At 48.9% G+C, this 25,735-nt stretch overlaps 1 protein-coding gene and 1 non-coding gene across 3 annotated transcripts in view; one reads left to right on the plus strand and one right to left on the minus strand.

Moving 5' to 3' along the window:
- The window catches only part of SH3TC2 (SH3 domain and tetratricopeptide repeats 2), a 44,501-nt gene extending 19,106 nt beyond the window's left edge, over nt 1-25,395 (minus strand). The window contains exons 1-8 of one of the 2 annotated variants that reach the window (XM_036013629.1): nt 25,117-25,395; nt 16,274-16,372; nt 12,694-12,821; nt 9,674-9,779; nt 7,463-7,606; nt 6,201-6,429; nt 5,351-5,424; nt 3,327-3,522 (exon numbers count right to left, since the gene is read on the minus strand). In XM_036013629.1, coding sequence (XP_035869522.1) covers nt 3,327-3,522; nt 5,351-5,424; nt 6,201-6,429; nt 7,463-7,606; nt 9,674-9,779; nt 12,694-12,821; nt 16,274-16,372; nt 25,117-25,168 — 1,028 coding nt within the window. In that variant the 5' untranslated portion in view covers nt 25,169-25,395. The remainder of the gene's footprint in view (nt 1-3,326; nt 3,523-5,350; nt 5,425-6,200; nt 6,430-7,462; nt 7,607-9,673; nt 9,780-12,693; nt 12,822-16,273; nt 16,373-25,116) is intronic. The other variant, XM_028528134.2, reaches the window with a different exon arrangement.
- On the plus strand, nt 11,497-11,604 carry LOC114510455. Its single transcript, XR_003685638.1, has one exon. It is a non-coding gene; the product is annotated as a U6 spliceosomal RNA (small nuclear RNA).
- Nucleotides 25,396-25,735: the final 340 nt, after the last annotated feature.

A 25,735-nucleotide genomic window follows, 5' to 3' on the forward strand; every position in this document is an offset into this window, starting at 1 on the left:
ATGAAAAATAACTATATCTACTACAATGGGAATAAATTCTAAATATATAAAGTCAATTGAGAAAAAGGCCAGCTGAAGAAAAAAAATGATATAAAATTTTAAATCCACAGACCCATATAGTATTTTTTGTTTGTGAACAAATACTTATTTTTAAAATGTATCAGAATAATGATTGGAAACATACATAATACCTTCAAATTACATTTGCCTCTGGGACGGGAATCAGGATGGAGGGGGGAGAGGAGTCTTCAGTTCCATCTAAAGACGTTTACTCCTTTAACACACACACACACACAGACTGATTATCTTTAAAAGGAAGAGTGTGGGGTTCTGTCATTCTCAAAGGCTCCAAGGATCCCCGAAGTCACCCTGGTTAAAGGCAAGGACAGAGCGCCTGCCACCTGGCCTGTCAGCTGCTGTGGCCGTGACACTAGGGAGCGACAATGACCCTGTGCTCCAGAAAAGGGGAGCCCACACATCTGCTCCCGTGGACACGCAGGACCCCTTTCCCGTCTGCCAGAGACCTGGAATAAATGAGTCAGAAAGCAGCTTCTGAAAACTTTCACTTTCATTGTACTGCCAATTTAGTTCTTAATTAATTAGCTAACTAACACATACATACATACATACACACACACACACACTTTAAGGAGTAGTATCCTAGACAGTGAGGGAGTGTGTGGGAAGAGGATGGAGACCAGCAAATGCAGGACCAGCTGCAGAAACCCGTGACCAAACATGGACTAAGCGTGACACCCAGTGGCCAGCCACCAGCACAGCACACAGGAACGCTCCCCAGGACTCCCACACCCTGGCGGCTGCTTGTGTCCAGGACGTCTGTGGCGTTTTCCCAACTGCTGTGTCCCAGGGCGTCTGTAATCTAGAAAGTGCTTTGTGAGGACGCACTGAGCCCGTTGCCCTCTCCTCCCCTTCTCCCACCCTTCCCTGTGTCCTGGCTCACTTTCACCTTCCCTGCCGAGTGTGCAATCTCTCGGGTCCCGCAGCTGACCAGCTGCAGGACAAGAGATGCTGTGGAAATAGGGAGGCCTCAAGCTGCTACTGCAGTACAGGGGCTGCTGTTCTTCGGGGTGAGAGTGCGCCCCCTGCAACTAAGCAGCCAAAATGGGATGAAGCTAGTGGTACTGTGTTATTGTCATTTAGGGCAAGGTATGAGGTGAAGTCCAAACACACTTTATGAAACCTGACATCTGCCCGTGATATCCTGTTAAAACTGTCTCTCAGAGGTTACCAGTGGTGACAGCAATAGTAAGCGCTAGCACGTGCTTATCACACGCACACACGCGCACACACTGTGTCAGGCACCAATCCTAAGTGCTTTGCTTGTATTCGCTCATTTCAGCTCTATGGGGATGTATAAATACGGCGAGCACTTTACAGATGACGACGCTGAGGCGCAGAGAGACAAATGAACACACCCACAGCCGCAGCTGGGAAGCTGAGGGGACGGGCACAGGCTGTGGCCATCGGTGCCCTTCTGGAAGTGGGCTCTGAAACTCCTAATCACTAAGCTACACTGTCACCCATGACCAGTGACCTCCTGGTGACCAGTCCCAAAGGCCTTCAACAGTGTCAGGCGCCCCCCACTCCCCTGTGGCTGGTCCTGCCCTCTCGGCGGGCTCCTCGGTCTCCTTGGCTGCGTTCCTCTGCCCTGTGGAGGGTTCTCCCCCACCATGGCCCTGTCCTCTGTATTCTTTCTCCCCACCTCCAGGGCTCATCATGGCACTCACTGGATTTAAGGCCAGGATTCCGGGGCTCCAGGCCCAAGGGGCTGAGTCCAGCTCTCTCACTCCTGGGTCCTCACTTCCCCTTGCGGTCTCCCCCTGGCTGCACACTGCCCCCCAGAGAGCTTTCGTACCCATCACTGCCCAGGCCCGCCCAGACCAATGAGATGGAACCTCCAAGGTCGAACACAGTCGGTCCTGAGCGGTGGTGCCCTCTCCTCCCCAAGTGCCACTGGCCTGGGCCTTCTCACTAGTCTCCTGCTACAGGTCCTCCCTTGCCCATGCATGCCTCACCCAAAGCCAAGGTCAGCTTCCCAGAGAGAAGTTCCTGCTGTGTCCAGCCCTTGCTCAGAAACATTCTGTGGCTCCCCTTTTGCCGGGTGAAGGGCAGGCCTCAGCATGGGCACTTTAGGCCCTGTACATCGTGGCCCGTTAAACCTGTACTAGACCAGGGCCCTCCCGGCAACCTGCCTCCCAAAGGACATGAGTCATTCCTCAACATCCCCTCGCTTTCCCAACTGTCACCTCCTCTCCCCGTGTGCCTCTGCTGAAACGGCTCACATCGTGCAGAACTGAACTCAGATGTCGCCTTGTGTGCAGAGGTTCTCTTGATACCTTTTTCTTCTTTACAAACTCCCACTGCACCCCATGCCCCTCCAGGAGCTCAGGGGGTGATCTTTCTTGTTTAGAGTTCCTTGAGTTCCCCATTTCTGTGCAGGGAAAATGAGCTTCTGTCTCCTCTCCTTACAAAAGGCAGGGCTTTGAGAGGGCTCTGCCCTTGTCTCCGCTGTCTGCCCCTGTCTGCCCGCTGTCTCCTCACTGGCTCTTTCCCAGAAGAGAAGGGTGTCCAGTCCCAGTGTTCAGAGCCAGACACATCCGTGGGCCACATTTTTCTGGTGTGGAGGTGTCGAGTGTCTCAGTGTTAGCAGCCGGATCTGCGTTCCCTCTCATCCTTCCTGGGCCCAGGCTCCCTGCCGTTTGCCAGCCCCATGCAGGAAGCCCAGCCCGGAGACAGCGGGGCAGTACCCATGCGCTCTGTCCCTCTGTGACACGGTGACGGAGCAGGCTGGCCACCTGCACCTCAGAAGCAGCCCTTTGGACTCTGGGCAGAGAAGATGCCCTCTACTATCCCGACCAGCACCACCATCACACGTTAAGCTTTCGGTGGACAGACCTGCATGGGAGGGACTCTCGATGACTAAGCTGGAATCTATAGGCCCCTGCGTGTGCCCCTCTCTTGATGGGGCCTCTTCATCAGACAGGATGAGTGGCAGGGTATGAGGCCCCTCCCCACTTCCTGGGTGCCCAGCAGCAGCCTCTGTCCTGGGGTCGCATTCCTCTCCTTGCACAGAGGAAAGCCCCCGTGGCCATCTGTCCAAAGGACCTAAACTGACCCTTTCCTCAACCACTCAGCCTGTCCTTCCTGTCACTGCTGTGTTGGCCTTGCTGGCCAGAATGTGCTCCTCTGGCCCTGTGTTCCCAGGAACCTGAAGTTCATTTGCAAGCCCACTCAGAACAGGTGGGACTCCTGAGGGAGGTGGCCCAGGCCCAGGACAAATCCCAGGGTCTCTCTGACATACTCACATTGGGGAGTAAGAATCAGGATCTATGTTCCCGGTGGGGACAAAGCCCACTTCTCCGGAACACGCCGACCTCCCGATGAACCACTGAAGCCCAGGGATGACGAAGCCGATGATCTCGATGCTGTCTCCCTGGCGGAAGTTCAGTTCATCCCGCTCTTCCCTCTCATGGCCCTTCCAGGCCTTGCATTTCCCTCTGCCTGCGGAGAGAGCACACGGGTGCCCTGAGCCAGGCAGAAACAGTGGAGCTTCCTTCCCACTAGCTTTCACAGCGGGGACGGGTCCCTCCCCTTCGAATGCCAAGGGCCAGTAAATTCTGCACCCCCGGCCCAGCAGGGGAGATATTCACAGAATGACGGAGAGGAATTGGCTTTGTCATTCTGCCAAACTAGGACATTCAATAAAAGAAACTCCCAACCACTTCCACCATCATTTCATGAATACATGGAAAGATGGAAAGATAATCTCAGAATACTGAATCTACTTAAAACTGGATATAGTTAGTGTGCATGGAAAACTGGAAAGCCCCCTCTGGAATACCTGAGACTGGAATCCCTGTCTCTTATGAATTTAGGAAGAGTCACGTGACTGCTCCCTAGCCAACCCTCACTAAGTGTTAGCCTCATAGCGCCAATGAACAGAAAACTGCTGGGACCCAGAGAAATCTTGAAGTTTCCACACTGTGGTCATTGCCCAGCTTGACCAATTGCCTAGCTAGGATCTAGCCATGGTATATTTATGAGCATTGCACTCCAGTTTACAAAGCACACGTATGCCTGCTTTCTCCCATCTCCCCAGGACCCCACAGGTTTGGTGGAGCCAACTGCCAGCATCCTCGTTTTATAGAGTAGAAAGCAGGAGGCACAGAGAGGGCACGTGACTTGTCCAAGGAGCTATGTGCGACAAAGCCGGATGTCTCCACTGCCGGGGACCCTGCTTTCTCCTGACTCTCCTCTGATTCAGTTAACCATTTTCTATGTGCCTTGGTTTCCATAGTTGCTTTAGCTCCTCGGCTAAAGCTACTGGCTTTTTTCATGACGTTTTTGGTCAAATTTCCACGGACCATGTTTTTAAGAACAGAAATTCCCACCCCTTTGTAGGCTGAGAGGACACACAGTGTGGTGAACACTCGCAGTGTGGGGAAGCTGCACTAAGTGATCTACAGCGGTCGTTTGGTTCAGTTCTTGGGACAGCACCTGAAGTCGGCTTTACGGTACCGCTGACAGTGAGGAACTGCACTGTGGCGAGGGCACGCGAGCTGGCCGAGATCATGCCGGTTTTCAGCTGCAGAGTCAGACTCTGAGCCAGAACAGACGTCACAGCCCCGTGTTCCTAACTACAAGGCGCTACTGCCTCTCAGAGAGCTAAGGATCTTGTTTACGGTGAATTGTCAATTAGACTTCATTTCTGGGTTCCATAGTTCCTACTATTTCTTTTCTTCTTAAGTATTATTTGGGCTTAGAACTTACAAAATTTTACCTTGTGTTGAGAGCAAAGGACTCTAAGGATGAAGATAAAAGGAATGTATATTCTAGACACCTATGGAGTTTGTTACCCACTAGATACATCTACATTATAATTACATGTATGTGTATGTGTGTGTGCTTCATTCACTTATTCAAAAATTATTTTCTAGGTACCCTCTATGTGCCAGGCATTCTTACTCTTCCCAAGTTCAAGATTAATTTCACAAAATTCTAAGGGAAATTAAAAATGTTTGGACCAGGCAGCCTGCTTTCGCACATGCGTCTTTAAATCCCTGCGGCCCCTCCATTCCCTAGCATCTCGCTTCCAGGCCCTCGTGCGTGTGCGCGCTGCCTGCTCCTCCCCACGGTCCTGGGTTGGGGCCTCTCCTTTCACAGGCAAGGAAACCCACATACACAGACAGCGACTGGCTTCCCCACAGCCAGTCTGTAGCTGGGGTGGATAGGAATTCACATGCACCAACTCTAATTGTGTGGACAGACTTTGGAGGCGGGACAATGTTATCTCCCTAATGACACCACACTATCCCCAACTCAGCCATACCAATCTGATCGGAGCCCATCCAGTCTCTCTTTCTGGAGAGGCCACAGCTTCCCGGATAATTCTTCAGGAACCATCTGTCAATGGAAACACAGGGTTTGCAAACGCAGGTCTGAAAAAATCAGAGCAGTGAGCAGAATAGTCCATTAAAATAACAATGGTGGTGATGAGGGTAAGCGCTGTTGCTGACTTCACATAATGCCGGCAGGAGCTTACTGAGAACTTACTTGGGCTCGGGCACTGTGCAAGGAGAGGAGGCCAGCGTGCTGGGCCTGTCGGCTGCCTCTGCAATTAGTCTGTTGGTTAAATCACCAACAAAGGATCCCTTTCCATTCTGTCAGATTCTCTGCCACAGCCGCACACAGCCCCCGGCTGGGGAATGTTTATTGTCACAATGTATGTTTGAGTTTAAATATCTTCCAGCAAGGATTCTCATGTTCTAGTGTGAGAAACATCCCTTTATGTTCAGGGGGAGCTTATGTAAAATACAGGTTCCTGGATCCAACCCCAGACGAGTCTGAGGGCCGCGGTCTAGATCCGTAACACCATCCGTGGCGGGGGCTATGATACCCACAGTCCCTGGTCCCTACACTGAGACACACCACACTGGAGAACAGGCAGTAGACTACCTCTTAGGTACACCGCCCACCTGAAATTTAGCGTTGTCTCCAGTTTCACCAAACTGTGCAAATCTTGGTTGTTAAACAAAAAAAGTGACAAAAGAGAAAAAGCCACCCGACTGTGCTCCCTCCCTGGCACCAAGCATGCCCCGATGTGTGAGCGCGCCCGCTCCCCTCAGCCCAGACCTCGGTCTGCTCCGGGCCCCTCTCCTGGGACACCGGTGGCTACTCACTGGTGGAAAGGGAGCGGCAGAGGTTCCAGGGCTGACACAGGCACCAGGCCCCGCTGACCCGTCACCAAGGACACGCCTTCCCACTCGGACTCGCCTTCGCCTTCGGCTATTTTCACGGAGATTAACTCGTCCTTGCAGAGCGTCAGACACTCCCCTTCCTTCTCAGCTGGCTGAGCCACAGCGCACGTGGCTCTGCAGAAGAAGTGGCCTGCAGATAACGAGAAAAGCCCTCCCGAGGAGTAGCAGGAGGTGGAAGGGGTTATCACACAGTGCAACCTTCCTCTCTGTGGCTCAGACTCTGTTCTTCCTGGGAGAAAAGTACACAGTTGGTGAAGGCTGGGGGACAGGGAGGTATGGCAGGCGGTCCTTGAGAACCCTGGAAAACCGGTACCAGGAAAAAAGCCACTAAGAGGGAATTCGCTAAAAATAGACACCAAAACTTCTGAGTAATTCGTGAGTCTTAGGTTTAAGTGGAACTTCACCTTGAAAAAGAATCAAACAAAAATGTATGAAAATATATTTTAACAGAATTTCAATTATAATTGCAACCTCATGCTTAATCTTACAACCAACAAAGAATGAGTTGCATTAATTCGAATGAATATAATTTCTCCAAGTAAATTTTATAGTAACATATTATGGAATTCTTTCCTTCTTATATTGTGTGTGTAATGCAGGCACAAAGGGAATCATTTTGCAGAAGATTCAATGCAAATCTTGTTCCCTAAGTGTCTATGGCATCATCATTTGTCGCTGGTCAGGTCCTTCCTGGTGAACAGACTTGGGGGGGGGGGTCATGTGGTTCTCTAACATCTCTTTCCTCGATCTCATGAAGTCTTTTAGGTTTTGCAAGATTGGCAATTTTATTTTGCAATCAAATTATTTAATATGTTTAGAAAAGTGATTCTCAATCTTGGGTGCACATTGGAATTACCTGAGCAACTCTCACTGTACACCAAAGCCTGGGCCCCCACCTCTGGAGATCTAACTCGCCTGGGTGAGCCCTGGCGAAAGCATCTTCCGAAAACTCCCCAGCTGGTTTAAACCTCAGACGACCAGTGAGACTGGCCAGCGGAGTTGTCCCTGGGATGCCAGTGTGAAACTGAGAGAGAGGTTTGGAGTAGTATTATAACAGGTGGGTTCGTTTGTGAATATTATCACATCTGAATGGTTTTTGCCTCTTTTGCAACCTGATTATTGCAGGGACTCTGATAATAAATATCCAGATAAGACCCTCATCCCCAGCCCTACTCCATGCTCACCTTCCTGTGCCAGGAGCGCCAGGTATATTGTTTGCAGGTGTTTCTCGTCTACTGACACTTGGATCTCCGTGTCCTCCACCAGCCTGCAGTTGAGCCAGTACTTGTGGTCAAAGAGAAGGTGCTCCAGACAGGCAGAGACGTAGCCTGAGAAGTCAAGCCAACAAGGTTCCTGAGCGGCCAGAGGAGGGTGAGCAAGCTCCTGCCTGAAGTCCCCTCCCCAGCTTCGACCCCCAAGTCGTCCCCATTTAACTGGAATTAGAAGAATGTGAGAGGGTTAGCTTAGAAATCTCCAGAATGAATGGATTCTTTTCAGTATCTGTGGGGAAATGCAAGTCATTGTAAATGCTCTCTACCTTTCCAGCATATTTATGGGTCTCCACAAATGCTGAATGAGGTAAGCAAACCCCACTACCTTTTTTCTAATACATCCCTGGAGGAATCCCCACGATGACAACGTTGGTTCGCTCCTGGCTCCCCGTTAACGTCACATGAGGCTCAGACTCCCGTACCCCTGGTGATGCAGCGGCCGCGGCAGGGATCTCCATGGCCCACACAGGAGTCGGGATTTACTCCCACGTCCCCGCCCTGACCTTCCACCTCACCCATGCCCAGCAAGCTCTCCTTGGTTAAAATCAGACTAGGAACCACACAAACTGGAGAACTCCAATGATTACGAACAATACTTTAAATACACCAGTAAATGTGAAGTATTTGTATTGAAATTTTGCTTCTTTTGAGACTTCCTCTTTTCTTAAGTGGCATGGCACGTCTCTTTCCATCCTGACTCTGTGCTGTACTGACTCAGGCCTCGTGTATCTTCTTTGACGGTGCTTCTTGTTCTCTAGTGTGCACACAAGTCCCCTGGGGACCTTACTGAAATACAGGTGCTGGGTCAGTAAGTCTGGGGTGGGGCCTGGGAGTCCACCTGTCTAATGCTTGCCACGCGATGCTGGCACTGCTGGTCCACGGAGCACACTCGGAAGAGTGAGGGTCTCTCATGGTCGCAGGAGGACACGGGTGGTGTAGAGAGAAGGAAATCACCGCGACTATAGGAGAACGTGAGTCCCTGCACAAGGCACAGAGACCGGCATCTTCTGGGATGTGTGCAACATGTGTCAACTCAAGTGTCTGTGGGAGGTCGCTCTGCGTGGCGTGGGCCCAGCTCCCACTCAGAGATGCACAGGACCCATGCCCACAGATAGGTTCTCCTGTGGGGAATCAGGCCTGCAATGTACCTAGGCCGCTATGAGTCTTGCTTTTTGCTAAAACTCCCTCACCCTGGATTGAGGACATTTACTGCAAAGCAACTTCCTAAAAACCATGCTAAACTTTCCAAGGATGAGTGTAACCAGTCCAACTACTTTTGCCTTTTCATTTGCAAATATCCCTCTTCTGTGGTGTGATTACCAGTATCCTCTCCTTTGTTTTCTGTAAAAGGTAACCACCTAAAAGCAAGCCTGTGCACAGTTAATGAGGACCTTCTTGTAATGTGTCCAGTAAGACAACAAAAGCTCATTGGAGCAAGGGCCAAGGCTTTTGCTCCCCTTGAGGGAAAAGCCATGCCATCCCTTTTCCTCCACCGGGTTCGGTAGTCCGTGTGAATGTCTTATTTTCATCCATTATGACGTGGACCCCACGACCCAGGAACCACATCAAGTGGCCTCGTTTCGCTTTATAACTTCCCCGGCATGAGTTACCCTCCACAGCGAAGGTAGGGGAACCATCTCCCACCGCACCAGTGCAATGCTGTGTGCCCGAATCCTCTTTACCTTGTAGATAACCCTGCGACCAAGGCCCCATTAGCAGATAACTCCTCCATCTCATGCTTTGGCTCTCTCTCAGGAAAATGGAAATATGGAACTTTACTATTTTAAGCAGCTACTTTGATCTTACTCAAGGCTGGTTCTTTTTTTCAAACCATCAAGGTCACAGCTATCTTGGTACTTTGAATTTTAGTCTTGACCAATAACTCTTTGCCAACTGATTGATTCTCTAATAAAGAAGTCTCTCCCTCAATACGAAAAGTGTTGCGCGTGGCATTTTAGAGCCATGGTTAATACCTGCTTTAGATTTAGTTTCAGGCATGTGGTGGTTAACTACCCATGTCAGGGCTCTACCTCTTAATTATCTGAGCCAAACCAGTTCCTTAACGTCAGACCCTCCAAACTGGCCGACATGGGTGCTCTTCCACCTGCCTGCTCCATGTCGTACCTAAGTTCAGGTAGGTGGAGAACTTCCAGATTTCCTCCATGGTCTTGAAGGTGATGAGGAACTGGGACTTCTGGGACTGGATGCCTACCAGCCTGGCTGAGAGGTCCTGAGCAAAGAGAACAGTGAGTCAGTGTGGCATGACAGTGTCCTGTGAACCGGCTCAGAGAGGTACCAAACACTCACTATGAATTTCTTGGTTGTGGCATTGAGTTTCACATCAAAGACACATGAAAAGGAAACAACCTAAATGCTCATCATAGGAGACTGGTTAAAGTGAATTATGGTTCATCCAGACAATGGAATATTAAGATATCATGCAGCCATATAAAAAAAGAATGAAGAAACTCTTTGTGTACTTGTATAGCCTCTAAATATACTCTGCTAAAAGGAACAATGGTAGTGACCAGAAGAAAAAAAAACAGGTATAGATGTGCAGTGAACACTACCTGTTGTGTAAAACAAAGTTGTGTGGGGGAGAGTGGAAGAGAAATCATGGAAGGCACTTAGATTGTGAATCTATGTATACTGATTATTTTTATAAAGCTGGCAAACAGAAAAAGCACAAAAATAAAAATGATTAACTGAGTCCTTTTTCCTACACATGAGTATCTATGTAACTACATTAATATAAGTAGCATCAATCACTTAAATTGTTTTCTGATCTTTTGTTGCTAAACAATATTCTGTGAACCATTTTCCACGTCATTGACTAACCCACATTATTTCGAATGATTACATGTGCCATTGTTGCATTAACACAATTAATTCTTAACATTTCCTTAGGGCTAGACATTTGAGTTGTTTTCAGTTTCCTCAACATCCTAAACAGCACTGTGATAAGCATCCTACACCCAAACCTTTGCACACATCCTGGGCTGTAATTCTGGGAAGTGTCATTGGGAATGGATGGATAAGCACGCTTCAGTCCTGTAATGCAGGAGCCCCCGTGCCCTCTGAAGAGGGTGCCTTACAAGCTCACAGGCAGTGCCAGAGGAGGCCTGCAAGCCCCGCCCCCTTTTTCAAAGCCTGAAAAAAGACCCGAGTCACTGCCCAAAACTGGTTTTCCCCTAGAATCCTTCACTCCTGCTTGCCCAAGCCTCTGGAGCTGACTGTCATGAGGGACAATCAGAAAGTCCCTGTCCCCCCAGGCCAAGTCCCACCATCAAAGATCAACCCCTGCAACCGCCCTGACCTGGGAGAACCCTGGGGAAGGAAGAAGACGCAAGGATCCGAAGGAGGAGCCAGCCCCTAGGTCAGCCAAGTCAGAGTTCCGGTGTTCGCTACCCCAGGCCCCAGCAGGCCCCAGCTCCTGAAGGACGAAGGTCCCAGTAGTCAGGGAAGCCATCCTAGGCAGGACTGATTTACAGCGAATTTACTAATTGTTGAGCCCTTCACCAAGAGCTTTATGAGCAACGCCTCATGTAACTCTCACAGTCACCCTGTGGAAAGGGCACACTCACAGTACTTAATCCATTCTAAAATGCACTTTCACCATCTTAACAATTTCTGAAACAAAAGATAAGGAAGCAACACATCATACTTAATTGGCAGCCTTTATTTTCTTTCTCGGAGGTAAACGAAATAATGGTGCATTGCATAATCAGATGGCATTTCAGAGCTCATAGAAAATGGAATTGTCTCTACTTCACAGTCAAGGAGGCCCAAGCAGAGACAGGTTAAACAACCTGCCCAAGGTCACCTGAGAGGACACCGTGGCGCCCGGCTGGATCCAGCGGACTCCAGGGCGTGGCCCAGCAGACCGGCTCCTCAACTGAACCCAGCCCTTGCCCAGGACAGAAGGGACCCGAATGAAAGAGAACTCTGTGCTCCCTTTGGCAGCGCTGACACAGACACGGGGACGACACAGAGAAGGTTAGCACGGCCCCTGCACGGGGGGTGACGCGCAAATCTGTGAAGCGTCCCAATTTAAAAAAAAAAGAAACGAGAAAGAAACCATGATGCCAGTTAGCAACTAATGCCTCCAAGTGCCTGAATTCTGGAAATTCCAAAACAAAACCAAAGACACTCCATTGTTTATAACTGACCCACTGTGTGGGGGGCGTACACCACCACCCCAGCACGTGCCAGGCTCTCTGCTGACACCACCCCACACACGCCTTCCAACAAAACACAGGTGACCGTTTTGGGTTACATGACAGATTAACGGAGCTCATTTCTCTTTTTAATTTGTGTCAAATGAATGTGGAGACAGTAAAAATAACCAGAACACAATAGTTGGCTATATAAAGTGATAGTCTCGTTCCCCCACCTCTATTGCAACAACTTTCAACTGACTTAGACTTCCGTTCTCCTGGGAAATACCCCCTAAACAGCGAACAGTTCTATCCTACCCTTCTTCCTTGGTTTAACAACCGAAGATAACATCTTCCCACTGTGGAAGACCAGAAACTGGTTTATTTACCTAATTGCCTTTTCATTCTCTCATTCTAATATTTACAGTAATTAATTTTTGATTAGCAAGCTTGGTATGTAAGAAAAATGTATGCCAGAGGTTACCAGTGGCCGAGGGAAGGGGACGGATGGGCGCTATGGTCTAGTGGGTACAGAGTTTTGGTGCAAGATGGTGAGAAAGTTCTGGAAATGGAGAGAGGTGATGGTCGCAAAACACTGTGAATGCACCTGATGCCACTCAATGCTTAAACTGAAAAACTTCTGTTTTATACACATTTCTCGCAATAAAAAACAATACATTCAAATTCACCAAATTTAAATTATAGTAACTCCCATCCTACAGAGGTTGACTTTCGGAAGGACATGCCACTAAGAGGGGCAGATTTGAGACAAAGTCTCTCTGATCCTGAGACTCCAGGGCCCCCCCACACACTCTTCTGAGTTCCTGCCCCCTGGCTGAGCAGAGAATGTGTACATGTCCTTCATGCATTTGCTCAGTCAGACGTTTTCCGGGGGCCCCTTTGTTCCCTGCACTGTCTTAGGCGCCGGGGAGCCTACAGCAGACGGAAACACGGGGCGGGAGTTCGCACCCCTTGACCGGAGCTCACCTTGAACAGCATGCGCACCTCCTGGTCCTCATTCTCCAGCGCCCAGAGCCGCCTCCTGGCCGCTTCCTGCAAGGGGCCATTTACACACCTCCTGGAGCGGCTCTTCACACTGAAGGAGAGCGTCAGGTCTGCAAGGGGACAGGGGAGGGATGAGGTGACTGCGGCGCAGGGGAAGACAGAAAGAAGCACCAGTGTTTCCCACACCTAAACCCTGAGCAGGTGTGCTCATTTCTCAGCGATTACCGGGGATTTAACAGTCCTCTAAACCATCTCCCCCGAAAAAAAAATTGCTCAAGTCCAAATACGCTCTGGGAGCCCAGGACTCCGTGCACTTGGGCTGGCTCTTTCTGCTGTGAGCAGGGCTGACTCCCTCACTGCCTGGCACTAGATGATGGTGCCGACACGGTCACTGAATGTTCACTAAACACATGAAGCATTAGTGGAGGAGCCAGCTAGGATATGTATTTCCTCCTGTGGATCATTTGTGAAAGTTTCAAACTGTTTACATATTCATGAAAATGTATTTATATATCAAATTATAATATGTAACAGATATTCTATACCTTATGCATTATACATGCACACATACCATTTGCCTCTAACTTGTTTCTTTCTGATAATGCATTTATTAATATTTGTCAGGGTAATTGGTTAATGTATTAACATCTATCTCTAACTTCTTCAAAATGCACATTCACCCACCCAGGCCAGTGAACAGAAGCTGTTTTAAGTGCTACGATGCAGCAGAGAACAAAACAGACGTGGTCCCTATTCTCATGTAGCTTGTATTCTTGGCCAACAACCAGTTCTGAACATAGTCATTTTGGATGCAGGAAGGTGCTGTGGAAAATGTGACAGAGTAAAGAGACAGAGTGATGGAGCCGCTGGAGGGTAGGGTAGGCCTTCGGATTGCACTGTCCGGAAAGGTCACACTTAGAAAGTTCATCTAACAATTGCGCTTTGCCCCTGGGTCTTCTTCGGATGTTAAGTAGAATTATCAAACACAATAAAGCAAGGAGATGTTGGCCTGGATAATCACAGAAGTCTCTCTTCTAGCCTCAACTTGCCAGGGGTTTTGCAAACTCCTGAGAGACAGCCCTTATCACACTGGCCTGGGCCCATGGGGCAGCCCTGGACCCCTGCCTTTGAAAGGCCTGTCTTTACCCCAGAAGGCCTGAAGATGCTGTGGCTGCAGACCAGCTGCAGTACGGCATGCCCAACTGACCTGCCATTGGTGTGAACTTTGGCTGGATGTTTGTTCCCTTCCATTCCTCTCTGACCTGTGTTCTAGCCTCACCCAAGCCCTCCATCTTCAGCCGGCCAGCTCCAACCCTCCGTCAGGTAGGCTCTCTGCACACCGGTCTCGAGGAGGAGGGGAAGTCCGGGGCAGGCGTCACACGGATCCAGGCTCAAGGCTTGGCTCTGTTCTTGCCAGCTTCACCCCCTGAGCAGTTAATTACCTCTCTATGCTTGACTTTTCTCATGAGCAAGTGGCTTTGAGAGCTCCTACCCCACAGGGGTTTTCAGAGGCTTACTAAATGAGATTATGCATGTAAAGGTTTTGTTCGGTGCCTGGTACATGCTAAATGTTCATTAAACAACATAAAGCATGAGCTGTTGCCCCTCGAAAATCCCCCACCCTCACCCCGGTACTCCAGCCATTGCTGCTCTCCCTGCCCACATCTTGCCACACCTGTGGTTAACCTTGACTTTGTGATTTCACCAAACTTGTCTCTTCTGTCCTTGCACAACCTGATCCAAACACTCCCTAGAATCTCTCTCTGGTAGCCCCTGATGAATGACAGCCCCTTCAGTGTAAATCCCCTTGCCTCGCATGCACATGCGTCTCTGGGTGTGGAACTCAAAAGACATGGACTTAAATGAGCAAACTGCTTCTGAGGCCTCAGCCAGTGAGAGCCGACACTCCGAGCGGAGCCTCTGGGCCCACTGCGGGGCCTGCAGCGCCCTCTGTACCAGCACGCCGGGGAACGACTCAAGGTCGGCATTTTGTTGTTTTTTTTGCAGTCCTTCTGAAAACCAGTTTTTAATCACGATAGTATATCTGACTGCTTCTGTCTTCAAATCTTTCTTATGAAGGAGAGCTTGGCAGCGGGAGCCGAGTCTCCCCTTCTGTCTTCGTGACCTTCCTTGAAGCAGCCCCGCGGCAGGACACACTGAACAGTGAACGAGCTCAGCTTCAGCGGATTAGGTTTCACCCACACAAACCCTGTGGCCTCTGCTCACAGGTCTTCGCGCACAGATAAGGCGAAATGCTGACTCCACCGTGTTCTCCAAAGAACAGATGGTGATTCAGCTTTTGGTGGGGTGGCCCAAGCTGACAGGCAGATAAGCAGATTGACACAATAAAAAGAAATGAAGGGCAAGGTTTTGCTTATTGTCAGCCAAGCGGTTTGGCACAATTTGAAATTAGGAAAAGAAAGAACCTAGTAGGACACTTACACAATATCAATTTACGTGATTTACGTCCTTTGAAACATACATAATGTAAACCTTTTCCACAAATCTGTATCTCATCTGCTGGAGAGAAGTACGTGTTTGGAGGGGCCAGGGGCATCACAGTGATGAAGAACTGGGGTTTGAATCCCTTTCTCGTCACAGACTAACTGTGGCTGTGGGGAAGTCACCCCCCTCTCTGAGGCCCTCTCTGCCACCTTCAAAATGGGGAGTTTGGTGCCATGTCCCACAGGTGAGCGTGCACAGATGGGAAGAACATAGGAGGGTCACTCAGCACTTGCTTGGCACAAGGTCTGCCCTCAACAATGGCCGCAGGTACTGTACTGAGTCTTCTGCAGGCTCATCCTCAGGGTTTCTGGTACGAGGCTCACCCCGGTGCAGCTCTCTCTGAGGGCAACCCACCCTGTGCCCGCTTCACTGAGAGCTCTTAAAGGGTAACCTTGTGAGAGGCTTGTATTGAGAGTAAGAGTTTTCTCAGGGTTTCAAAATCTTTTCCTGCTTCTGAAAGACTCACACAGATGCCCTTCTGCTCAGCCAACCCCCCCACCATGTTCAACACTTTATTCACTCATTTATTACTTTAACAAATATTTATTGAGAGCCTACTTTGTACAGGGTACTGTTAGGTACCATATAGAGGACAAATGTGACCTCTACCTATTTACTCAACTAGACCTGTATTTTTTTACCAGATATCTTGGAGCACCAGCTACTCACAAGTAATTCTTCTAGATACCATGTAGAGAACATAATTATTCAAAAGCATCACTCTGATCTTCAGCACCTTAGACTCTAACCAACAATGTGCTTTTGTTAATACAGCAAATATGTGTGGAGCTCCTGATATGTGCCAGATTGTGAAGGGCTTTGAGCATTAAAACTGAAAAGGTTTAACTTAATCTTGTAGATAATGGAGAGCACTGGAAGATTTGTGAGCGAGTGAATGTCATTGTCAGGGTCATGCCTATAAAGATGCACTTGGCGGTGCTCCTGAAAGGGATCAAAGGGAGGGAACCCGCTGATGGGAGAGACAGGGGGCTTACTGCAGCATTCCCCAGGCAAACTGTTTTTTCAAAAATAGGGTTTGTCTTTGGCGTTTGGATACCTGGAGTCATGCTCTGTAGCGGGAAACATTTTTCCTTGTCTTCAGGTGCAGATCTAAACTTGCTTGATGAGGTTGGATCCTGGGAAGGGGTTTCTTTACCTGGAGGAGAGCAAATGAAAGGCCATTTGTGAGAATGTAAGCAAGTTATAAACAGAGACTGCAAGTTTTCCTCCAGTGACAATTTTTCTCCAGGGCCGGTGGCACGGAAGAACTCTATCACCATCATGCTATAATTATTTACTACTTACCTGTTACACAAAAAAGCTGTCATACATGCCATCTCAATCATGCAACAGTCAGGGTGCCCCTGTTTCATTAAAATAAAAATGGATTTCCACCCCCAGGTCAGACTGAGTCCCACAGCATAGGATGCTGAAGGTGCTTGATGCATGCTGAGCCAACAAGGTCAGCACAGGTGGGACTACAGCATGGTTCCAGGTCAGTGGGTGGGGAACAGAGGTGCCGGAGCAGAACGAGAGAGAAGGGTGTCATCTGGGAGGTGGCTGGGGCATGGCTATAATGGCCCTGAAAGGTATGATTGTCCCCAGACTGTCCTTCTATCTGCCCACTAAATAGCATCCTGTATGGGATGTCTCTCTCATCCCCAGCTCTCCAAAACATCCCTGTCTTTGCAGCTGTAGAATTGGAGTGAGAAGGAGGAAAAAACAAAGATTGTGGCACAAGTTAGAGTTAGGGAGGAGGCTGTTTTGATGGCAGAGGGTTGAGAAGAGAAGAGAGTGCAGCTAAAAGCATGAGGCACAGCACAAGGCAATAGATATTTTAAAAACGTAAAGGGGATTTCACAAGTATGGCTATGGAACGTGGACCTCCTTCACAGTATCCCCAAAACACAATGAGAGAACTCAAGTCCTTAACGCATTACTTTTGGTTACTCTGTTCTTTTGACCATGACACTGCTCAAGGACTATATGTAGCGTGGGGTCTGAGTATTATGTTACCTGGTCCTGGAAAGAGGGTCAGCCACCCTGACAACCACTGTTCGAGTCCCTCACTTATTCCTCCCCGTTTCTTCCCTTGTAAAATGGTGGTGGGTCAAGGTCAAGCAGGCCCACCAGGTTCACTTCCAAGACTCTTGCTGCTGTTGATGCAGCCCAAGCCTGACATGGTGATAAGTGACAGAGCGACCATGCCCCATCCAGTCACCACTGGTGAGTGTGGGACCCAAATCCCCACCCTGCAGCTCGGAGGTGACACCGCCGTCTGTGCCCACACAAGCGGGACTTGGAGATCCAAGTGGAGGACCTTCCACTTCTTCATGGCGAGACAGTTAGCACTTTTTTGTGTGTGGTGAGCAGGGAGAATGAAGTGGATTTTGGCTTGAATAGGCAGAAGGAGGGGCCCATCAGCTCACAGCTCTTCATTCCGTAAGTCTCAGTAGGGTTCAGTGCTGACAGCTAAGCAGCTTAGCTGGAAAGCTGGCCATAATGATCTCTGGTTGAATGGGATCATTTCACAGCTCTGCCCCCAGCAACCAAAAGTCACTGCAGCAGAAAGACACTGACTGGCTTGGAAATCACCAGGTCCGAGGTTCGGTACAATCAGATCCTCCCATACCTAGTTAAGTGATGCTGGCCAAGACATTTCTTGTGTCCATGTTTTGAGATTTCACTTTTCCCACCCCTAAGTGAGGAATTGATCTAAAGGAGTGCTTCTCAACACTGGCTGCCCATTTGAAACACCTAGCGTGCTTTTTAAGAATACCGGTGCCTAGCCTCATCTCTATGACTGCTGATCTATGTGGTTCGTTGTGCAGCCCAGCCACAGGTATTTTTTTTCATTTCCTCAAATGCTTCTAATTTGAGTCAGTATGAAGAGCCACGTGCCTACCCTGGCGGTTCTCCAACTTTGACGTGCTGTGAATCACCTGGGGATACCGATCAAATGCAGATTCTGCCCCCACAGCTGAAAGCCTGGGGTTCGGCGTTTCTGATGTGGTCCCGGGATCACACTTGAAGTGGCAGCCTGCTTTCCTGCTCGAGGACAAAGTTGGGAAGCCGGAAAACCAGAAGCCATGGGCCAGAGAAAACCACAGACATTTTTTTTCTTTTTCTTTTCTTTTCCCCACACAGTGAACTTTTAAAGTGTGAATGGCTGACACCATTTAAAATCAGGATGTTTTGCATAACTTGGATGTTTGGCCTCACTTTGAGACTGCAGATCGGCAGCCCGAAGCCCCCACTCTCCATGGCAGCAGGCAGCTGAGGCTGGGTGGTTGCGGCCCCTCCGCTGGGCACTTGCTCTCTGGCCACCATGGTGCCCACATAGACAGGCTGCTCACTCACACTCGGCCTCGGCTAGCTTGGAGAGTGTGTGCCTGTTGTAGGGCTGCATGAGCAGGGACAACAGCCTGAGGACGATGAGGACCCATGAGCTGAGTCCACCCCGAAGAAGGAAGTCCAGGAGGGTGGCCCTGGTCTGGGGGGTGGAGGGAGGAGTGCACGGCTCATAAAGATGTGTGAGGTGCAGAGTGGAAAATCACAGTTTTCACACAACATGCTCGTTTTGTAAAAGATACCTTTACAAAAAAAAAACTTGTAGAAAAATATAGGAAATCTGCATGACTTGGAGTAGCCAGTGATTTTCTAAATAGGGTGAAAAGAGCACTGCTCACAAAATAAATAATGGATAAATTAGAATCCATTAAAATTAGAAACTTTTTTAGCCAAAAGACACAATTAAGATGGTGATAGGCAAGTGACGAGTAGAAGAAAATAAACAATACGTATATTCATAAAGAGCTCAAATCCAGAATATACAAAGAATGCTAACAGATCTTTAATAAGTAGGCAACCTTCTAGAATATTGGGCAACAGGCTTGAATAGGCGTTTTATCAAAGACAATATCTACATGGGCAATGAATGTATAAAAACTCTTTCAAGCTCATCGGGAAAGTAAAAATTACAATCACAATGAAACACCACTACGTAGCTTAAATGAAAAAGACAGATAAAGCCAAGTGTTTGCAAGGATGCACAGATACTAGAACTCCATATACGGAAAGTGTGAGAATAAGTTTTGAAAATTTTCACTTTGGAAAACTGTTTGACAGTCTCAGTTCAAACTGAATATATCCATATATACATATGCATGAGATTCGGCAATTCCACTCCTAGGTATATATCCAAAATAGTACATACATATGTTCACCAAAATACATCTACTAAAATGTTCAGAGCAGCAGTGTCAATAACAGACAAAAACTGGCAATGAAGCCAATGTCCATCTCCACTAGAACGGATAAGCAAAAGGTATGCGTACAATCAATACAATGCAGCAATGAGAACAAGTGAGTGACCGCCCCAGGGAGCAGTGCAGGTGGGCACGCTCCCCTCATGAAAATATAGCACGTTGCCTACATCTAATTTCACGCACAGATCTGCATGAACAGTGAATTTTAACGACAGGATGAGTGTAAAAGTATTCCCGCCTTGCCACCTTTCTCTATGTCAGAATATCTTGGTGAGGCTGGAGAAGTGGGTGTCTAATTAGCACTTTGGAGTTCCTGTGGGCCCCGAGAACACACAGACAGAGCCAGTTCAGCAGATGCCTAGGACGCACGAGCCAGAGGCCAGCCCCTTGAGAAACAGTGAGGGGTCTGGAACATGACATTGACCTTTATAACAGGAAGGGCACTTCATAGTTGCACAGGATTTACAGTTTACCAAACTTTTTCACACGAAATTACAGTTCGACGTGAAAGAATTTTAAGGCGAGCTAGGCCTAGAGAAAGAACCAGGCACTACTGAAGGCAACAAAAAACTATCATGTAGAATAAAGTACTTTAGGAAAAATATATGATTTTTTTTTAATGACTGAAAGGAAATAAAACAAAAGGTCCATGGTGGCGATTGCTGAGTCATTTTAAATGACTCTCCTGTACTTTTGTCTACTTTCCGAGGATTCTGCAATGGGCATGCCTTTGCTTTCTAACACTAGAGGAGGTGAAGAAGTGTCTAGGAGCAAAGAGTCTGCAATCAGTTGGTCCAGGACTCGAATGCCGGCTTCCTCATTAGCCATGTGACTCTTGTGAACCAGTCTGTGTAGTTCAGATGAGGCTGGCTCCCTTCATCCTGGCTGCAAAAGTGGTCACATGACTCAAGCAAAAGTGAATCTCGTTATGCTGTGCCACAGCCTCACAACCAAATTAAACCAGTGAAAATTACTTGTAGGACCCTCACCAGCACTCTTAGAGAAGAGTGGATTTCTTCCACTGGACTTGAAGCTGTGAATCCGACAGCCTGGAGCTGTGGGGCCCAGCTACAGAGACATGCCCGCCTGAGCTTCAGGCCAACCCGGTACAAACAGAGCTCCAGAAAGATAACTTCCTGATAACATCATGGATTCCTTGATCAAGCCACACCTGAAGCAAATAACCTCTGGATTTTTCACTTATGGATCAGTAAATTACTTTCTAAAAGCTGGCTGTTTTGTTATTATTTTTGGTTAGAAAAAGTTACTTAATTTAACAGAAAACCCTGAGATTTGTTTAAAAGCTGTCAAACTACTTTCCAAAGTGGCTGTACCATCTTGCACTCCCATTAGCTATGTGTGAGAGTTCCAGTCACTCCACATCCTCACCAATACTTGCGAGTACGGATCTTTTTCATTTTAGCTATTCCATATGTGCAGTTTTATTTCATTGTTTTAATGTGTATTTCACTAATAACTACTGATGCTGAGCATTTTTTTCATGTGCTTATTTGCCATTCCATATTTTCTGAATGAGAGTGTCTGTACAAACATTTTGCTCCATTTTAACTGGGTAGTAATTACAGAAGATGAATGTTAGAAGAGATCACTCAGTTTCACCCCTGATTTTACCACCTCAGAGCCTGAGCCCCAGAGAGCGGTAGTGACTTGTCCAAGGTCACACAGAAAGTCAGCCACAAAGCCACAGAGCGCGGTGTAGACCTTGCTGTTTCCACCACATTACCCTGACCTCAAAAATCTGACTTCCAAAGTCTCTCATCTGAGAAATATGTAACTCACAGAAACCATGCGAATGAGAATCCACGCCCATTTCTCCTCTCTGCCTCTCCTCCCTCGCCCTCAACTTTAAGAAAAAAAGTAAATAGTAAACATTTCCCTGCATGATTTTTTCCTCTACTCACACATTTTTCTTCCTCCTCTGACCTGACAAGCACACAACCAGCAGTTTTATGATGTAAACCCCTGTCCTTGTAGGGACAAAGGTCAGAGTAGGGCTACAGCTACATCAGATATCATTATTAGATAATAATGTTGAGTGGGGGAAGTGAGTTGCATAATGATAGAATTTTGTTTAAGTTTTTAAATCTTCAAAATCGTTTTTTTGAAATGAATATGTAAAAATGTAAAAAAGTACAAAACTGTTGAATTCATGGATGTGATTAGCTTTGAGGAGTGAAAAGGGGAATGTGATTGGGAAAACTACCAGGGGACCCTAACTGTACCTGCAACATTTCATTTTTTCGAAAAGTATGAGAAAGGTTAAAAAGGTCTGAAGCTAATATGGCATAAAGTAGAAACTTGCTAAAGCTAGATGGTGGGCTTATTATTCTAATATTCTCTATCATTAGGTCAAAGTGCCTCACAAGTTTTCTCAAGTTCAAACGTGAAGCGTCACTCCCATGAGCATTCACCTTCAGTCTCCTGTTATCATGCTGATGATTACTACTGACCACAAAGGTTGAAAGGGAAGTTACAAACACTAACAATCAATATAGGCAAATGTGTCTCTTTCACATCCACTGTTTAAGGGTAGACATCTGCCAAATTCCTTCAAGATTGTGCTGAAGGTAAGGGGAAAGTGCTAGGAGGTTTTGGACCCACAAACTTGGACATGGCTTGCTCTGTAATCCTAGGTGAGCCACTGTGGTCTATTAGACAATGGCAAGAACACTGAAGGGTCCCGGAAGTCAGAGTTGATGGCAATTGACCAGAAACTCACCCTCTCACCATGTGCAATCAGGAGGTTTACGTGAGCAGATGAGAGACATCACAGGAAACATATGTTGCAGGCAGCAGCCACGCACGAGAAGGTGGCGTGCCTGTGGCCATCAGAACCAGCATTAGTCATCCTGTCGCACAGCAGCAAACCAGTCGGCCGGCCAGCCAGGGCTCGGTTCCGTCAAGAACCTTCCCCTTTGCTGCCTCCCTTTCCCCTGGGGACTGTTGGTCCTCAGTGTTCACTCCCATTTAAGCAGACACAATGGCAGAAGCAGCCAAAGAAACACGAGCACAGAGCCTGCTCCGGAGCCTCCAGGCAAGTGGAAGAAGGAAGGCTGGGGCGCTCCTACCAGCTGACGATAACACAGCCCGCAGTCACTGAGGGGCTACCTGAAGCCAGACCCTGTGCTCCACCCGTGAGACGAATTATCCCATGTAACCCGCACAAATGTCCCAAGTAGTAGATACTACCATTGAATGCAGTTTACAAACAGGAAAGCTGAGGTCTGAAGAATAGAGTGTAAAGTCCCTAGAGTCAAGATGCTGAACTACTAAAATTAAGTAGGTTGAGGTATGAGGAAGCAATCCTGTTCTTGTTTTCATGAGCCTGGGAACCTACCCCTTTGACCTTTACAGTCTTGTGTCAATACATGGTGTCCATCAGCCTCCAGATACCCACCCCGGGCACCCCTGAAGGACTAGAGAGAGAATGTTCACGCAGCCAGACCACTGACATCCATCGCCCAGGCCGCCGGTCACCTAGAGGATTTCCCTCACAGACCAGCCCAGAGGCTGAGAACGCAGGCCTGACTCTTCTCCAGAACGCGCCCCTGACTGTGAGAACCCTCGGCTTTTCATTCTGCTTCCGACCACTCTGGGTATTGCCTTGTTGTGTTTTCGGTTTGCAAACCCTAAGACCCTCCAGTAAAGCTTTACGTTTTACTTCTAGCCACAGCCTCCTGGTGCACGCATGCTCATTCAGCAGGTTCGGAGAATATCAGAGACTTGCCCAGCATCATGTGATTATGAAGTTGCTCCAGGATGTATCTCCTATTTTGTTCCATTTTTCTAGGACAAAAAGGGCACCTAGAAGGCACTGTTTATATCAACCGGCCCAAGACCTATAACACTTCTCTCAATCACCCTAGGAAAAGGCCCCGACAAGGATGGGGGGCAATGTGAAATGATGCCATTAAAAAGCCTCAACGGAAATAAATAGCAAGCTGACTCTTGGTGAAAAAGTGAATCTAGGGTGCCCACCAATTATCAATAACAAAGTCAGGTAAACCAATAAAATAACTGAATGATAGCATTGAAGAACTTTAAGGGTGTTTTTTCAGTATTGGTTTGTTTGAGCTGCAGAATGCTCTCCTGTGAAATCCTGGTTGAAGGGCAAGATCTGAAGCTGAAGGTCAGGGTGCAGGAGGAGGGGTCCTGAGAAACCTGCACAGGCCGAGTTTATGCCTCCCTCATCTCGCAGATGAGCAAACAGAAGCCTGGGGAGAGAGCATGATGTGCTACCGCCATAGGAATGTAATTAATGCGGCTAACGTTTATTGTGCTTAATTAACTGTGTACCAGGTTGTTTTGAGTGTTTCACATGGAGTCTTAATCCCTACCACAGCCCTGGGAGGGAGACACAATGATATCATAAAATCTACAGGTAAGAACGCTGAGCCACAGAGAGGTTTGTTAGGCTTGACTTGCAGATTGCGTAATGCAAGTCAAAGAACCAAGATCACACCCAGGCATTCTGCCTCGAAGGCCAGGTGATCAACGGTGATGATGCCTGCCTTGGCGGCCTCATTTGCAGGTTTGCTTATACTTCCACAGTCTTGGGTGGCCTTAGTCTGGGAGCCTCACCCTCCTCCAGGTGCCAAGGGCCTAGGCTAGAACTTCAAGCAAAGGAAGCAGAACATGGCTACTTCCTGTTCGCCTTGACATTGCTGAGCCCAACTAGCAAGATTCCCAGGGGAAATCCTCTGTCAGAGATGGGAAAGCCTGGTTGAGGGGCTCTCCTGGGCTCCTCCCCCGAGGAACCACGGCAGTGCTCCAGGCAGACACGGCGTGCTAACCAGGGTTAGGAATGGCTCCTTGGTGTGACACTCTTCCAGCTCCTCACTGGTCTTCCCCAAGTTCAATCACCCCCACCCCCAAAGCCGCCACTCACCCTAATAAATGCCATTTGAGAGACCACAGGGCCTCATCCTGGTCCTGGTCTGAAGAGAAGCAAGGAGCTTGCATTAGGGTGACCCACCATCCTCATTTCCTGGGACTGTCCCAATTTTAGCCTTGACTAAATCTGGGGAGACCGCCCCCCCACCCCGTCCCATCCCAGGCAAACCAGGATGGTTGGTCACCCAATGTCAAGTCTCAGCAGTCTGACAGTTTCTTAGAGCAACAACCCTCTGTGGCCTCAACTTGACATACCGAAACAACACATCACACTGTAACAGGAAACTGCCTGTTTTTGTTCAGTAACAGCAACCCTGACGAACACAGGGTTTGAGGGACAGAAGCCAAGTTTCTGACCACCCATGGGCCCCAGAGGAACTCACAGCCTGAGCTCTTTTCCTGACCTAGAGAATCCTGGGAAGAAAGGAAGGAAGGGCTTAGTCACACCCTGCGAGTGGCGGCCAAAAACAGCACTGACTCCTCGCAGGGCCAGCTCACAGCCTCTCTCTTCAGGAAAGGTAGAGGCTTCCCAGGCTCCGCAGCCTTCTCACAAAGCCAGAATGGCAAATACTGACAGAGGGAGGGAGCAGGGAGCCAGAAGGCACGACCGTCTCCCCACTCTTTGGAAGAGCGGCTTCCCCAACCCAGCAGACCCCTGAGCCTTCACTGGACCACCACCTCAGCCAAGACACAGGCCGGGCCCCCCCAGGAAACTCACCTGGGCCCCAGGACAGAGTCGGCTCCCTGGGGATGCAGAAGCAGCCACCCATGTGTTCACCATCCTCCTGGGGCCGAGGACCCTGGGAACACCAGCCAGAAGAGCACGGGGAGGGGACAGCCTCCCCACGGTGTTCCTCCTCCCGCCTCCACCCCGGCACACGAGGGACCAAGGCCCCGGCTCAGTGCACAATGCAGCCTTTGATATCCTGGCTGCAGCAGGAGGCCCAGGGAGGATGGGAGGGGCTGCCCGTCCCTCAGGCCCCATCGCCCTCGCCCTCGCACTGCCAGGCCTCTGCCTGGGAGCAGAGCTCCTCCCTGACTCTCTGCAGACTGCTTCATGCCTAGCAGGCTGCGGCACATTCCAGGCATTCTAAGATTGAGATACACTGTTCGGTTCCTGCGGGGGCGGCCAGGGTGGAGGAGGAGGGCAGAGCGCACCCCAGGAACCAGGCTGCTGGTCTTGCTCCCTCCTGGACTGACTTGGCCTGCCCTGGATCGTCTGCCTCGGGAAAGGGATTCCCCACCCAGGCTCTCTGCAAGCACCGTCCTCGGCTACCCTCGTGAAGCTGAAGCAGGAGCTCTGGGCGAGGCATCTCAGCTCACCCCCAGCGGCATCA

The sequence above is a fragment of the Phyllostomus discolor genome, chromosome 13, assembly GCF_004126475.2.
Source record: "Phyllostomus discolor isolate MPI-MPIP mPhyDis1 chromosome 13, mPhyDis1.pri.v3, whole genome shotgun sequence".
In the NCBI taxonomy this organism is placed as follows: Eukaryota; Metazoa; Chordata; class Mammalia; order Chiroptera; family Phyllostomidae; genus Phyllostomus; species Phyllostomus discolor.